The sequence below is a fragment of the Schistocerca piceifrons genome, chromosome 7 (genome assembly GCF_021461385.2).
Source record: "Schistocerca piceifrons isolate TAMUIC-IGC-003096 chromosome 7, iqSchPice1.1, whole genome shotgun sequence".
Lineage (NCBI taxonomy): Eukaryota > Metazoa > Arthropoda > Insecta > Orthoptera > Acrididae > Schistocerca > Schistocerca piceifrons.
Window position 1 is genome coordinate 310,171,397 of NC_060144.1, and position 13,404 is coordinate 310,184,800.

Below are 13,404 nucleotides of genomic sequence, written 5' to 3' on the forward strand. Positions count from 1 at the left end.
TGTGTAAGTGTGTGTGTGTGTGTGTGTGCGTGTGCGTGTGTGTGTGTGTGTGTGTGCAGAGTGCAACAAGCGGAGAGCCGGCAGTGATTTAACGCGGCGCTCGGGTGCCCGCAGGACGGCATCCCGTGGGCGGACGCGGACGATGTCGGGGAGGGGGAGCAGTTCCCGGCGCTGGCGGTGGCGCTGCCCCCGACGCCGACGCCCCCCACGGCGTCCACCGCGTCGCTGGCCGCCAGCTCGCTGGGCAGCGCGCTCGGCCCGTCGCCGCCGCCCTCGGCAGAGCAGCCGCCGCCGCCGCCGGAGCAGCAGCTGGACGAGTCGCTGCGGCCGACCGCCTCGTACGAGACGGTGGTCACGCTGCACGTGCCGCCGCGGCCCGCGCGAGCTACCGGCGCCGTGCCCAAGAGGCGCTCCAGAAGGACCTCCGTCTCGCTGCCCGCCGGCCTCGACGTCATGGACTCTCCCGACCTGCAGGTACGTCAACAGACAGATCAGCCAGAATTGCGCCCCTGTACTCTGCAACCTTGCATTTCTCTCGTTTGTCGTGCAGTATCCGAATGTTCGACCGTCCAGTGTACACGTAAACACACTGATGATCCAGAACGTTATGACCACCTCCTTACTAGCTTGCTGGTCCGCCTTCGGAACGAAAGACATCACTGATTCTGAGTATCAGGGATCTTGGTATGTCTCAGGAGGTATGTGGCGTTAGATATCTACGCAATGGTCATGTACACTGAAGCGCCAAAGAAACTGGTACAGGCATGCGTATTCAGATACAGAGATATGTAACCAGGCAGAATACGGTCGGCATTGCCTCTATGGGATAACAAGTATCTGGCGCATTTGTTAGATCTGTTACTGCTGCTACAATGGCAAGTTATCGAGATTTAAGCGAGTCTGTATGTGGTGTTATAGTCGGCGCACGAGCGATGAGGCACAGCGTCTCCGAGGTAGCGATGAAGTGGGGACATTCTTGTGCGACCATATTACGAGTGTACCGTGTATATCAGGAATCCGGTAAAACATCAAATTTCCGACATCGCTGCGGCCGGAAAAAGATGCTGCAAGAACGGAACTAACGACTATTGAAGAGAATCGTTCAACGTGACAGAAGTGCAACCAGAATGAGATTACTCACTCTGCAGCGGAGTGTGCGCTGGGATGAAACTTCTTGGCAGATTAAAAATGTGTGCCGGGCCGAGACTCGAACTCGGGACCTTTGGCTTTCGCGGGCAAGTCCTCTACCACTTTCCCGCGAAAGGCAAAGGTCTCGAGTTCGAGTCTCGGTCCGGCACACAGTTTTAATCTGCCAGGAAGTTTCAGAAGTGCAACCCTTTCCGCAAATTGCTGTAGATTTCGGCGCTGGGCCATCAACAAGCGTTAGCGTGCGAACCATTCGACGAAACATCATCGATATGGGCTTTCGGAGCCGAAGGTCCTCTCGTGTACCTTGATGACTGCCCGACACAAAGCTTTACGCACCGCCAGCGTCCGTCAACACTGACACTGGACTGTTGATGACAGGAAACATGTTGCCTGGTCGGACGAGTCTCGTATCAAATTGTATCGGGTGGATGCACATGTTTGGGTATGGAGACAACCTCAAGAGTCCATGGACCCTGCACGTCAGCAGCGGACTGTTCGAGCTGGTGGGGGCTCTGTAACGGTGTGGGACGTGCACAGTCAGAGAGATATGTGACCCCTGATACGTCTAGATACGACTCTGAACACGTACATAAGCAGGCAGTCTGATCACGTGCATCCATTCATGTTCATTATGCAGACCGGCGGACTTGGGCAGCTCCCTCAGGACAATGCGACACCCCACACGTCTAGAATTGCTGCAGAGTGACTCCAGGAACATTCTTCTGAGTTTAAACACTCCCGCTGGACACCGGACGCTCCAAACATCAACATTATTGAGCATATCTGGGATGCCTTGCAACGTGGGATGCCTTGCAACGTGGGATGCCTTGCAACGTCCTGTTCAGAAGAGATCGCCACCCCCTCGTACTCTTACGGATTTAGGGACATTTCTGCAGGATTCATGGTGTCAGCTCCCTGCAGCACTACTTCAGACGTTAGTCGATTCCATGCCACGTCGTGTTGCGACACTTCTGCGTGCTCGCGGAGGCCTACACGATATTAATCAGGTGTACCAGTTTCTTTGGATCTTGAGTGTAAGTCTTCTAACCACCACGAATTTCTTGCTCATGCAACCTCTTGATCTCAAAGTGGAACTTGCACCCTACTTCCTCAAACATTCGTTCCGTGGATAGCAATGTCAGTTTTCCGCTATAGATTTTACCCTATGTAGCCACCTCTAGTACCATGGAAATTATTCCCTGACGTCGTAACACATGTACTATCATCCGGTCCGTTCTTCTTGTCAGTGTCTTCCGTATGTTCACTTCTTCGCCAATTGTGCAGAGAACTTTCTAATTCCTTATCAGTCCGCCTCATTTTCAGCATCTTTCTGTAGCACCATATCTCGAACGAATCTATTCTCTAATTTTCCGGTTTTCGCACAGTCCATAATTGATTACCATGCTCCAAACGTATATCCCCAGAAATTTCTTCCGCAGATTAAAGCCGACGTTTACTCGTTGCTTTGACCGTCATGTGTTACTTTGCTTCCAATGTAGCAAATTTCCTCAACTTGGCCTACTTCCTAATCACCAATTTTCCTATTAAGTTTACTGCTTATTTGATTGCTACTACTCCTCGTCATTTTCGTCTCTCTTGGTGCTACTCTCAGTATATATCCTGTACTCATTAGACTGTTCGTTCCATTCAACAGCTCCTGTAATTTTGCTTCACTTTCTCGCTGAAGCAAGCAATGTGCTCAGCGACTCTTTTCACGGGTGTCCCTGCACCCTGAATTTTAGTCCCGCTGTTGAACCTTTCTTTTATTTCTGTCATTGGTTCTTCACGAATGACTGCATCCCTGTCTTACACTCTTTTTTAATCCCAGCACTTCGTTCTTTTTCTTCCATTTTTATTGTTTCCTTTTAGCTCTTGTACATATTATATATTGCCTGTCTTTCCCTTCCAAACACCTTGTACCATTTTACATTGTCGAACGCCTTTTCCTAGTCGACAGATTCTATTAACGCGTCTTGGTTCTTCTTAAGTCTTCTGTCCATTATCAGTTGCAACCTCAGAACTATATCGTTGGTGGCTTTACCTTGCCGAAGGCCAAACTGTTCGTCATTTAACAGATCCTAAATTTTCTGTTTTATTCTATTGTATATAATTCTTGGCAGAAACTTTGATGCATAAGCCGTCAAGCCGATAGTTCGATCTCGCTCTTATCTGCCCTTGCTATTTTCGAGAGCGTGTGGATGATATTTTTCCGAAAGTCTGATGGTGTGTCTCCAGACTCATAGATGCTACAAAGCAATTTGAGTAGTCACTCGGATTCCGCTTCCCCAAACAATTTTTGAAATTGTGAAGGAGTGTTATGTATCCCCTCTGCCTCATTTGATACAAATCTTCCAAAATTCTACGAAACTCTGATGCTAATGTGAGATCCCATATGATTCGCATCTCGACTACCATTTGTGTCTCAGTAATGCCATCAGGTAAGTCCTCCATCTCGTAGAGGCCTTCAGATCACTCTTTCCACATATCCGCTGCCTTCTTTGCTCTTTACAGAAGAATTCCCATTGCACTGGTAATGTTGCCGACCTCGCTTTTAATTTAATGGAAGGTTGTTTTGACTTTTCTGAATGCTGAATAAGTCCTTCTGATGACCATTTCTTTTTCGCTTTCTTCACATTTTTGTCGCACGTGTTTCGCCTAGGCTGTCCTGCACATCCCATTCGTCAGTCACTTATATTTCTGGATTTCCCAGAACATCGTTGTACTTCTTTCCTTCGTCGATCAGATTACGCAGTCTTCTGTTACCCAAGATTTCTTCGCAGTTACCTTCCTTGTACATAGGTTTTTCTGCTTAACTTCTATGATTGCCGTTGTTAGAGATTCCCATTTCACTTCATCTCAACTGCCTTCTGCGCTATTCATACCTGCAGCATCTATAGCTTCAAAGAAGTACAAATGCATCAACACTACTGGCCATTAAAATTGCTACACCACGAAGATGACGTGCTACAGACGCGAAATTTATCCGACAGGAAGAAGATGCTGTGATATGCAAATGATTAGCTTCTCAGAGCATTCACACAAGGTTAGCGCCGGTGGCGAAACCTACAACGTGCTGACATGAGGAAAATTTCCAACCGATTTCTCATACACAAACAGCAGTTGACCGGCGTTGCCTGGTGAAACGTCGTTGTGATGCCTCGTGTAAGGAGCAGAAATGCGTAAAGGTCGGATTGTAGCCTATCGCGATTGCGGTTTATCGTATCGCAACATTGCTCCTTGCGTTGGTCGAGATCCAATGACTGTTGGCAGAATATGGAATCGGTGGGTTCAGGAGGGTGATACGGAACGCCATGCTGGATCCCAACGTCCTCGTATCACTAGCGGTCGAGATGACAGGCATCTTATTCGCGGGGCTGTAACGGATCGTGTAGCCACGTCTCGATCCCTGAGTCAACAGATGGGGACGTTTGAAAGACAACAACCATCTGCACGAACGTTTGCAGCAACATGGACTATCAGCTCGGACACCATGGCTGCGGTTACCCTTGACGCTGCATCACAGATAGGAGCGCATGCGATGGTGTACTCAACGACGAACCTAGGTGCACGAATGGCAAAACGTCATTTTTTCGGATGAATCCAGGTTCTATTTACAGCATCATGATGGTCGCATCCGTGTTTGGCGACATCGCAGTGAACGCACATTGGAAGCGTGTAATCGTCATCGCCATACTGGCGTATCACCCGGCGTGATGGTATGGGGTGCCATTGGTTACACGTCTCGGTCACCTCTTGTTTGTATTGACGGCACTTTGAACAGTGGACGTTGCATTTCAGATATGTTACGACCCGTGGCTCTACCCTTCATTCGATCGCTGCGAAACCGTACATTTCAGCAGGATAATGCACGCCCGCATGTTGCAGGTCCTGTATGGGCCTTTCTGGATACAGAAAATGTTCGACTGCTGCCCTGGCCAGCACATTCTCCAGATCTCTCACCAATTGAAAACGTCTGGTCAATGATGGCCGAGCAACTGGCTCGTCACAATACGCAAGTCACTACTCTTGATGAACTGTGGTATCGTGTTGAAGCTGTATGGGCAGCTGACCTGTACACCCCATCCAAGCTCTGTTTCACTCAATGCCCAGGCGTATCAAGGCCGTTATTACGGCCAGAGGTGGTTGTTCAGGGTACTGATTTCTCAGGATCTATGCACCCAAATTGCGTGAAAATGTAATCACATGTCAGTTCTAGTGTAATATATTTGTCCAATGAATACCGGTTTATCAATTTTAATGGCCAATAGTGTAATTATTCCTCAGTACTGCAGTATCCCACTTCTTTGGAAACTGATTCTTCGGACGAGCCTACGCTTCATCATTAATGCTCGTGTATAGTTGAGAAAATTGCTAAGAAATGTCGATCAGGTGTTGGCACAACTCCTTCCCTCATTCAAAACAAACTGGACTGCTTGGGTTCTCAGGGAGCTTACTGTTCATTACAATGAACAGAGATTTCGCATCTGCACCGAGTTCAAAAATCGGTTTCCGTAGCGAAGGTGATGCATTTCTGGATAGGATTTTAACCTGTGATGAAACCTGGGTGCACTATTTTAAGACGGAGTACAACCGTTTTCGTACACTCAGCTTTCAAAATCGTATATGCGTTTTGGTAGCATCGTCGATTATTTGCTTTCTGTAAAAATGACTCAGACAATTTGTGTTTAATTTTGTTGTAAAAACGGAATAAACAGCAGCAAAGTTTTAGAATTGTTAAATATTCCTTTCGGTAAGTCTGCTAGATGTAAACCAGAAGTTTAGGACTGTTATCAGGGTTACGAAGAAGGCAGTGACGATGCTGGAGGCTGTAAACATCCTGGTCGCTGCATAACATTATCAGCAGATGAAATCGTGGAGAAGGTGAAATAAACGATTATTAACGACCGCCGAATCAGCATCACTGAGTCACTGGTGATGTTGGCATATCAAATGGTCCAAGTCATTAAGTTTTTGTGGGTTATTTTGGGTATCCAAATTGTGACAGAGAAATTGGATCCAAAAATGTTGAATTTCCAACAAAACCAGTGGCGAATGCAAGTTTTTCAAGAGTCGTTGGATGAAGTCAACAACGGTGCAGAACTAACGAAATGTGTCATGATAGGTGATGAAACATGGATTTACGGATATGACGTCGTAATTAAGGTTCAATAACCCCTGTGGGACCTTTTTGGATTGTCAAGACCGAAAAAAGTTCGTTAACGCTGTCCAATTTGAAGGCTATGCTCACTGTGTTCTTCTGTTGTAATGGCATGAGCTCTTAGCAAAAGATCAGACGATCAGCGCGCCATTTGCGTGAACCAGTCGGTAACAAAACTCCAGCGTTAATGGCGAAATAGTTCATGGTTGTCGGACTGCGATAATGCACCTAGTTACACTTCGTTGTTTGTTTGTAAATGAATCATTAAAGGGGCGTCGTTTCAAAATAAGAGATTAAATTAAGGAGAGAGCTAAAAGCTATCTCAAAGATCGACTTCCAGAAATGTTTAGGGGATTGTAAAAAGCGCTGATTCGAAGGTGATAACATTGATATAGAATAATAAATACAATTCTCTCAAAAATTGCTCATTATTTGTTGGTTAAACATTGTGTCTCGTAATGTGCTTCTTCAATGGTGCGTATTCACTGCCGTGTCCTCAGACAGAGCCTCAGTCATTATTTTGAAGTGAGCTGCATCGAACGGCACATCCACATATGAAAATAAGAAGTTTTACATAGCTGATTATTTTGGTGTTGATTTCGTTGTCTTCTTTGGAGGCATCATAATGTTCACAGTTTTTCTTCTAGTACGGAGAAAATTAACTGATGAAAGGATTGTAAAAATCGGGTAGTTCTCGAAATAGTAAATGAAGTAGAGTAACTAAACTTTGATACGTTTGCACTCTGCAGCATTTTACACATATTATGACGCTACAATTTTAAAAAAAAGAGAAATAATACATCTGCCCTTTATAGATTTACGAAACGACTGGACTTTCATTTACACCCACTTTCCGCCAAGTCTCTACACAAGGAATAAGAACACAGATCTATACACAGGAATGGGGCTGCATATTCGTCAGAGACAATCGCTGATACATATTTAGCAGAATTAATAAAATAAATTTACAAAATTTTATGTTAATACTTCAACATTATTTTAAATACATGGAATATAAATATTTAGACGGGAAGTACTTGATTTTTTAGATAAAGTTTTTTAAATAAATTTTTATCTGTGTATACGAATTTATTGATGGCCGCTGGTATCATAGGCTCCCTAATGTATCATTGGATAGATTACATTACAATCTTTGTAATCCGTCTGCTTGCTGTTATCGACGGTCGCGTCACGGATAGATATCTTCGGAATGTTTGTGGTATACGCGTGGTATGCGGTATACGCGTGGCATATGCTTTCGTGGTGGGACGTGACTGCGCGGGACGGTCGTCCACCAAGCAGAGACATTTGTATGGTGCACGCTTGTAGAATTTGCTGCTACCAAACTATCATCATAGGAGGGCGACAAGGGACTCCAAATTCCACAAGCCGCAACTCCGAAGTGTAATTTTCTGTGAAGACAATTGTGGTTCAGGAACTGCTGGGAATGTAAACAGCTGAGAGTTGTTGGGGAGTAAATACTTACCAATTTTAAAGGCATTTATTAGTAACACGCTCTACCAAATCACAGCACATGAGAGTAATAAAAACGAAGGAGATGTTACTTGTACTCAAATACATGAAATACACACAAACTTAATATCTTACCCAAAACGCCAACTCTACAATGCTATGAACCTTAAAATAAACGTCGCTTAACGAGAACAGGACAGCACAAGGTAAATCAACAAGCGTAAAACTAATCAAGTATGCCAGCTGGAAGGATATAAGGTATCTGGGCACAAGTTCAGATAAAATTCACAAATAAAATACAAATGAGAAGTGATTCAAAAACACCCAAAATGCCAATCAATTAAAGCCTGCACAAAAGACCTACACTATGCTGGAACACAGCAGGCCCAGCCAAATCAAACACTAGTCCAACCGATTAGAAAATCAAACACGAGTCCAACCGATTATAAGATCACCAATTTTAACAAAACTTAATAACAATACACTGCTGTGCAGAACTTAAGGGCGAAAGTCAGTCTCGCATGACGTGTCACTGCAGACTAGCCGCGCGGGATTAGCCGAGCGGTCTTAGGCGCTGCAGTCATGGATTGTGCGGCTGGTCCCGGGGGACGTTCGAGTCCTCCCTCGGGCATGGGTGTGTGTGTATGTCCTTAGGATAATTTAGGTTAAGTAGTGTGTAAGCTTAGGGACTGATGACCTTAGCAGTTAAGCCCCATAAGATTTCACACACATTTGAACTTTTTTTTTCTTAGTAAGAACTACTGCAGCATAGTACAGAAGATAACTGAAAGAAATATGCAATGAGATGAACAGAAATGACAGTTTTATTCAAACACAGTAATTGCACTGAAGTTACCGCAATTTATGGTGATCCTCTTGCCAGTAAGAAAAGGCGGGACGCGGTTCTTAATAGGGTGGGTGAGGTGATTGGAACTTCTTTATTTAAATGTGTGAATCTGTGCTTACATTGGTGAATGACAGAGCATGAAACTTCTACGTTATTTGATTCAGAAACAGCTGAGTAAAACTGAACGTACTGAGCCTACTTTCTCTTTACTTTTTCTTATCATGCCAACACTGACCCACAATATTCTAGCGCAACGCAATCTGAAAAAAAAAAATTACAACCTGACTTCAAATAATTAACACAAAAGAATGGCCCTGAATAAGAAGCAATCCTGACAATAACGTATACATTTCATTAGGCACTTACCTCGCAAAAATCTTCATTACGCGAACTACTGCAATACAGCGAGCGTCAATACTGCCAACTAAATAAAAGATTCGAACTAAAGCCACTAACTACTAATAGGCATGTGGTTAGCAAAGGAAATATTTTGTTGCAAATGAAATAATGTATTTTTTACCTTATTAATGTGACATACAATACATAGATATGAGAGTGAAACAAATGAAAACCTTAAATATTTTTTTGAATATTATCAATAGTGCAGAAGTAGTACAAAGCTGTATCACTTTTCAATATAATCTCCCCCACGCTCAATGCAAGTCCTCCAGCGCGTACAAAGTGCATAAATTCCTTTAGAAAAAAATTCCTTTGGTAGTCCGCACAACCACTCATGCACCGCGTGGCTCAAATGGTTCAAATGGCTCCGAGCACTATGGGACTCAACTGCTGAGGTCATTAGTCCCCTAGAACTTAGAACTAGTTAAACCTAACTAACCTAAGGACATCACAAACATCCATGCCCGAGGCAGGATTCGAACCTGCGACCGTAGCGGTCTTGCGGTTCCAGACTGCAGCGCCTTTAACCGCACGGCCACTTCGGCCGGCACCGCGTGGCGTACCTCTTCATCAGAACGGAAGTTCTTTACTCCCATTGCGTCTTTGAGTGGTCCAAACATATGGAAATCACTTGAGGCAAGGTCTGGTGAGTATGGTGGATGAGGAAGACACTCAAAATGCAGGTCTGTGATTGTTGCAACTGTTGTACGGGCAGTGTGGGGCCTTGCATTGTCATGTTGCAAAATGACACCTGCTGACAGCAATCCACGTCGCTTTGATTTGATTGCAGGCGGCAGATGATTTTTTTAGGAGATCCGTGTTTGATGCACTGGTGACAGTGGTTCCTCTAGGGATGTAATGCTCCGAAATGACGCCTTTTCCGTCCCAAAAGAGAGTCAGCATAACCTTCCCTGCTGATGGTTCTGTGCGAAACTTCTTTGATTTTGGTGATGAGGAATGGTGCCATTCCTTGCTCGGTCTCTTCATTTCCGGTTGGTGGAAGTGAACCCAGGTTTCGCCCCCCAGTAACCATTCTTGCAACGAAGCCATCGCCTTCTCGTTCAAAGCGCCGAAGAAGTTCTTCACAAGCATCAACACGTCGTTCTCTCATTTCAGGAGTCAGCTGCCGTGGCACCCATCTTGCAGACACTTTGTGAAACTGGAGCACATCATGCACAATGTGGTGTGCTGACCCATGACTAATCTGTAAACATGCTGAAATGTCATTCAGTGTCACTCGGCGGTTTTCATTCACTATGGCTTCAACTGCTGTAATGTTCTGTGGAGTCACAACTCGTTGTGCCTGGCCTGGACGAGGAGCATCTTCCTCTGAAGTCATACCACTTGCGAACTTGCTACTCCATTCGTAGACTTGCTGCTGTGACAAACATGCATCACCGTACTGAACCTTCATTCGTCGATGAATTTCAATACGTTTCACACCTTCATTACGCAAAAACCGAATAACAGAATGCTATTCTTCCCTGGTGCAAGTCGCAAGTGGGGCGGCCATCTTTATACTGATACTGCGACGGTATGTGCACATCTGCACTATGCTGCCACCTACAGGTCATTCTGCACGCTGTTTGTAGCACGCTTACCAACTTACAGGATAATGGCGCGGACGCCGGCCGAAGTGGCCGTGCGGTTAAAGGCGCTGCAGTCTGGAACCGCAAGACCGCTACGGTCGCAGGTTCGAATCCTGCCTCGGGCATGGATGTTTGTGATGTCCTTAGGTTAGTTAGGTTTAACTAGTTCTCAGTTCTAGGGGACTAATGACCTCAGCAGTTGAGTCCCATAGTACTCAGAGCCATTTGATAATGGCGCGAAATTTCGATTTGTTATTACAAATTTAAGGTTTTCATTTGACTCACCCTCCTATATAATCATGAATAATTTTCAATCTCCAAGACAGATACTTCCAGATCGTTAGCCTACGCTAACACTTCAGCCCTCTACCGTCTATCAATGCTAACTTCTCACGTTTAACTTCCATTACTGCTGGCGACTAACTTCCAACTGCCCAACAGTACTGGCGATTAATTTCCAACAAAGAGTCCGATCAGCCACAGAGTCTCTTACAAGAAAGCGCAGTCAGAGATCCAATGCAAATTGCCACACAGCACTGCCAACACAGGAGCAGCCCACTTACATGATGGCAATGCATGCTTGGAATGTATTCTCCTGCTGGCCACAATGTTCATGTTTGAAAGAAGTTCTTGTGGGAGGGCGTTCATTCCTGCACCAGCGCGATTGACGACTGTTCGATGGTCGTTTGTGCATGAGGACGTGCTGCAGTACGGCTCCCTATCGCGTCCTACACGTTCTCGGTCGGACTTTAGTTGGAGGACCGGGCATGCCAGTCAATACTCCGAATACCCCCTTAATCCAAGAGCTGCTCCATCTGCTTTGTTCGACACGCTCGCGGATTGTCATCGATAAAAATGAAGGCAGCGTTGGATGTACCCATGAAATGACGCGTACTAGGAAGGAGTACAGTGCCACAATAATGTTGATCAGTGAGTGTATTGTGTTTAAAGCTTTGGAGTTCAGCAAGCCCATGTATGCCTTTCTACACCGCAACACCTGGGCCACTGAAACGACAATGGTGGTCATTGTTCCTGGGAGCGTTACGTGTTCTCACCTCTCACCGTAGGAGGGCACATCCAGCATTGTCGACCATGATCGTTTTGGTGGTCCAGATGTTACGGTGTGGGGAAGTATTGTGTGTGGAGAGGTATGGTGTTGAATGGGCATGCTGACCTCCAAATCTTTGAACACAGTACATTCAAGGACTAACGTTATTGTGACGCTGTACTCCTTCCCCACAGCTTGAATGTGAATCACACCTATAATGCTAGCGATTGCACAACTAATGTTTTCATCAAACAGCGTTGGCACGACGCTCTTCTTGTGTACTGCTGCTCGAGAACACACTCCACGGGAAGTATCCACTAGGCTGCTCCACCGCTGGCCACACTAACTTGAAGCGCTGTCTGTAGTGCTCACACCGTCTCTGTTGCTCCCTTGGTGTCCTTCCTCGGTAGCTCACCATAGACGGACTCCACAGACTGACTGGTATCCCCGCTCGAGCGTTGTGGCGCTGTCTACACACCGCCCTCTTCAGGCTACTTCTGGGAGGCCAGCGACAAGCATCCGCTGCGCACGCTCAATGTACGGAAATTCAGTGTACTGTGTTTCATATCACAACCTGTCTCACCGAAACATTTCACCAGCCGCACCAACATCAAAGTTCCGAGAACCACTGCAAATTTTACTATTACCCAAAGATTACGCAAAAGACAATTTCAAGATAAAGCAACTAGTGGGAGTCTCATACTGTGGCTACAAGTGTCCAAATGATTCTACTCCGTTTCACGGCTTCAGAAGATGGCCCACAAAAACACTTAGTCTCAGTTATGAGACATATTCTAACTAGCAGTTTTTGACGAAGTTGGGTTACCTTCAGGCATTTATGATATAAACATCCAACAGTTTATTTTGACACACAGGCTAACACTAACTTCGCAAGAGCAATATGGCCTCTCACTATGCTTCTCAACCAATTATTCGGCAACAGTCACTCGCAAATATTCGTGCATTAAGACGTGATACATCAACTTTTTCTCTCTGTCATACAAAATGATAATGGCAAATCTCTTAATAATACCTTCAGCCGAAGCTCTTACGTCAATAACATTCTCACTGGCACAAAAGGGCGTGATATTCTTGACTATATTGCAGATCATTACTAAAGTGACACAGATTGACCCAGAATAGCTGCACAGAACCATGTGTAGTATAGGCATAAGATTTTTGTATTAAGATGCAGGAGATACCTGTGATTCATCCCTGCAAGCTGGTCAAACAAGCACAATAGTCCAGAACAAAACATTCCTTTAGACACTGCCAAATTGAACAAATTTCAGCTTTTGGAGGAAATTTGCACATTACCAAGTATATACGAACTACATATGTTACTAACTCTTCGGAAAGCACTGAAACCCTGGATTTTCTATGCTTTCCATTTTCACCATATCACAGGAAAAATTCTACGTCAACGTCTTGCATCTCTTCTCCTCTCTCACTTCAGTCAGTCATTTTGCAACCTACAGGTTACTTATAGTTAGCAGTGTGACTCTGTGATTGGAGTAATACACGTTATACATGTATAATATTAGACAATTTAAATGCAACCCTCGTTGCACTTAAATCCTTAAGAAGATACAAAGAATCGATCTTCTATTCTTTTTTTTGTTTTTTCCTTTATTGGTTTTCGATTCGCCCCCAGAGGAGAGGGGCGGGGGGGGGGGGGGGGGCTGGCAGCAGCTCAATACGCTGCTCTGCAGCCTACAGAAAAGTGATAAAAACAGAATTA

At 45.1% G+C, this 13,404-nt stretch overlaps 1 protein-coding gene across 1 annotated transcript in view; it reads left to right on the forward strand.

Annotated features, from left to right (window-relative positions):
* The first annotated feature begins 302 nt into the window (after positions 1–302).
* The window catches only part of LOC124804758 (myogenesis-regulating glycosidase), a 237,950-nt gene continuing 224,848 nt past the window's right edge, over positions 303–13,404 (forward strand). Inside the window, exon 1 of the mRNA XM_047265066.1 lies at positions 303–474. Within this exon, the coding sequence (XP_047121022.1) occupies positions 454–474 (21 nt within the window). The 5' untranslated portion in view covers positions 303–453. The remainder of the gene's footprint in view (positions 475–13,404) is intronic.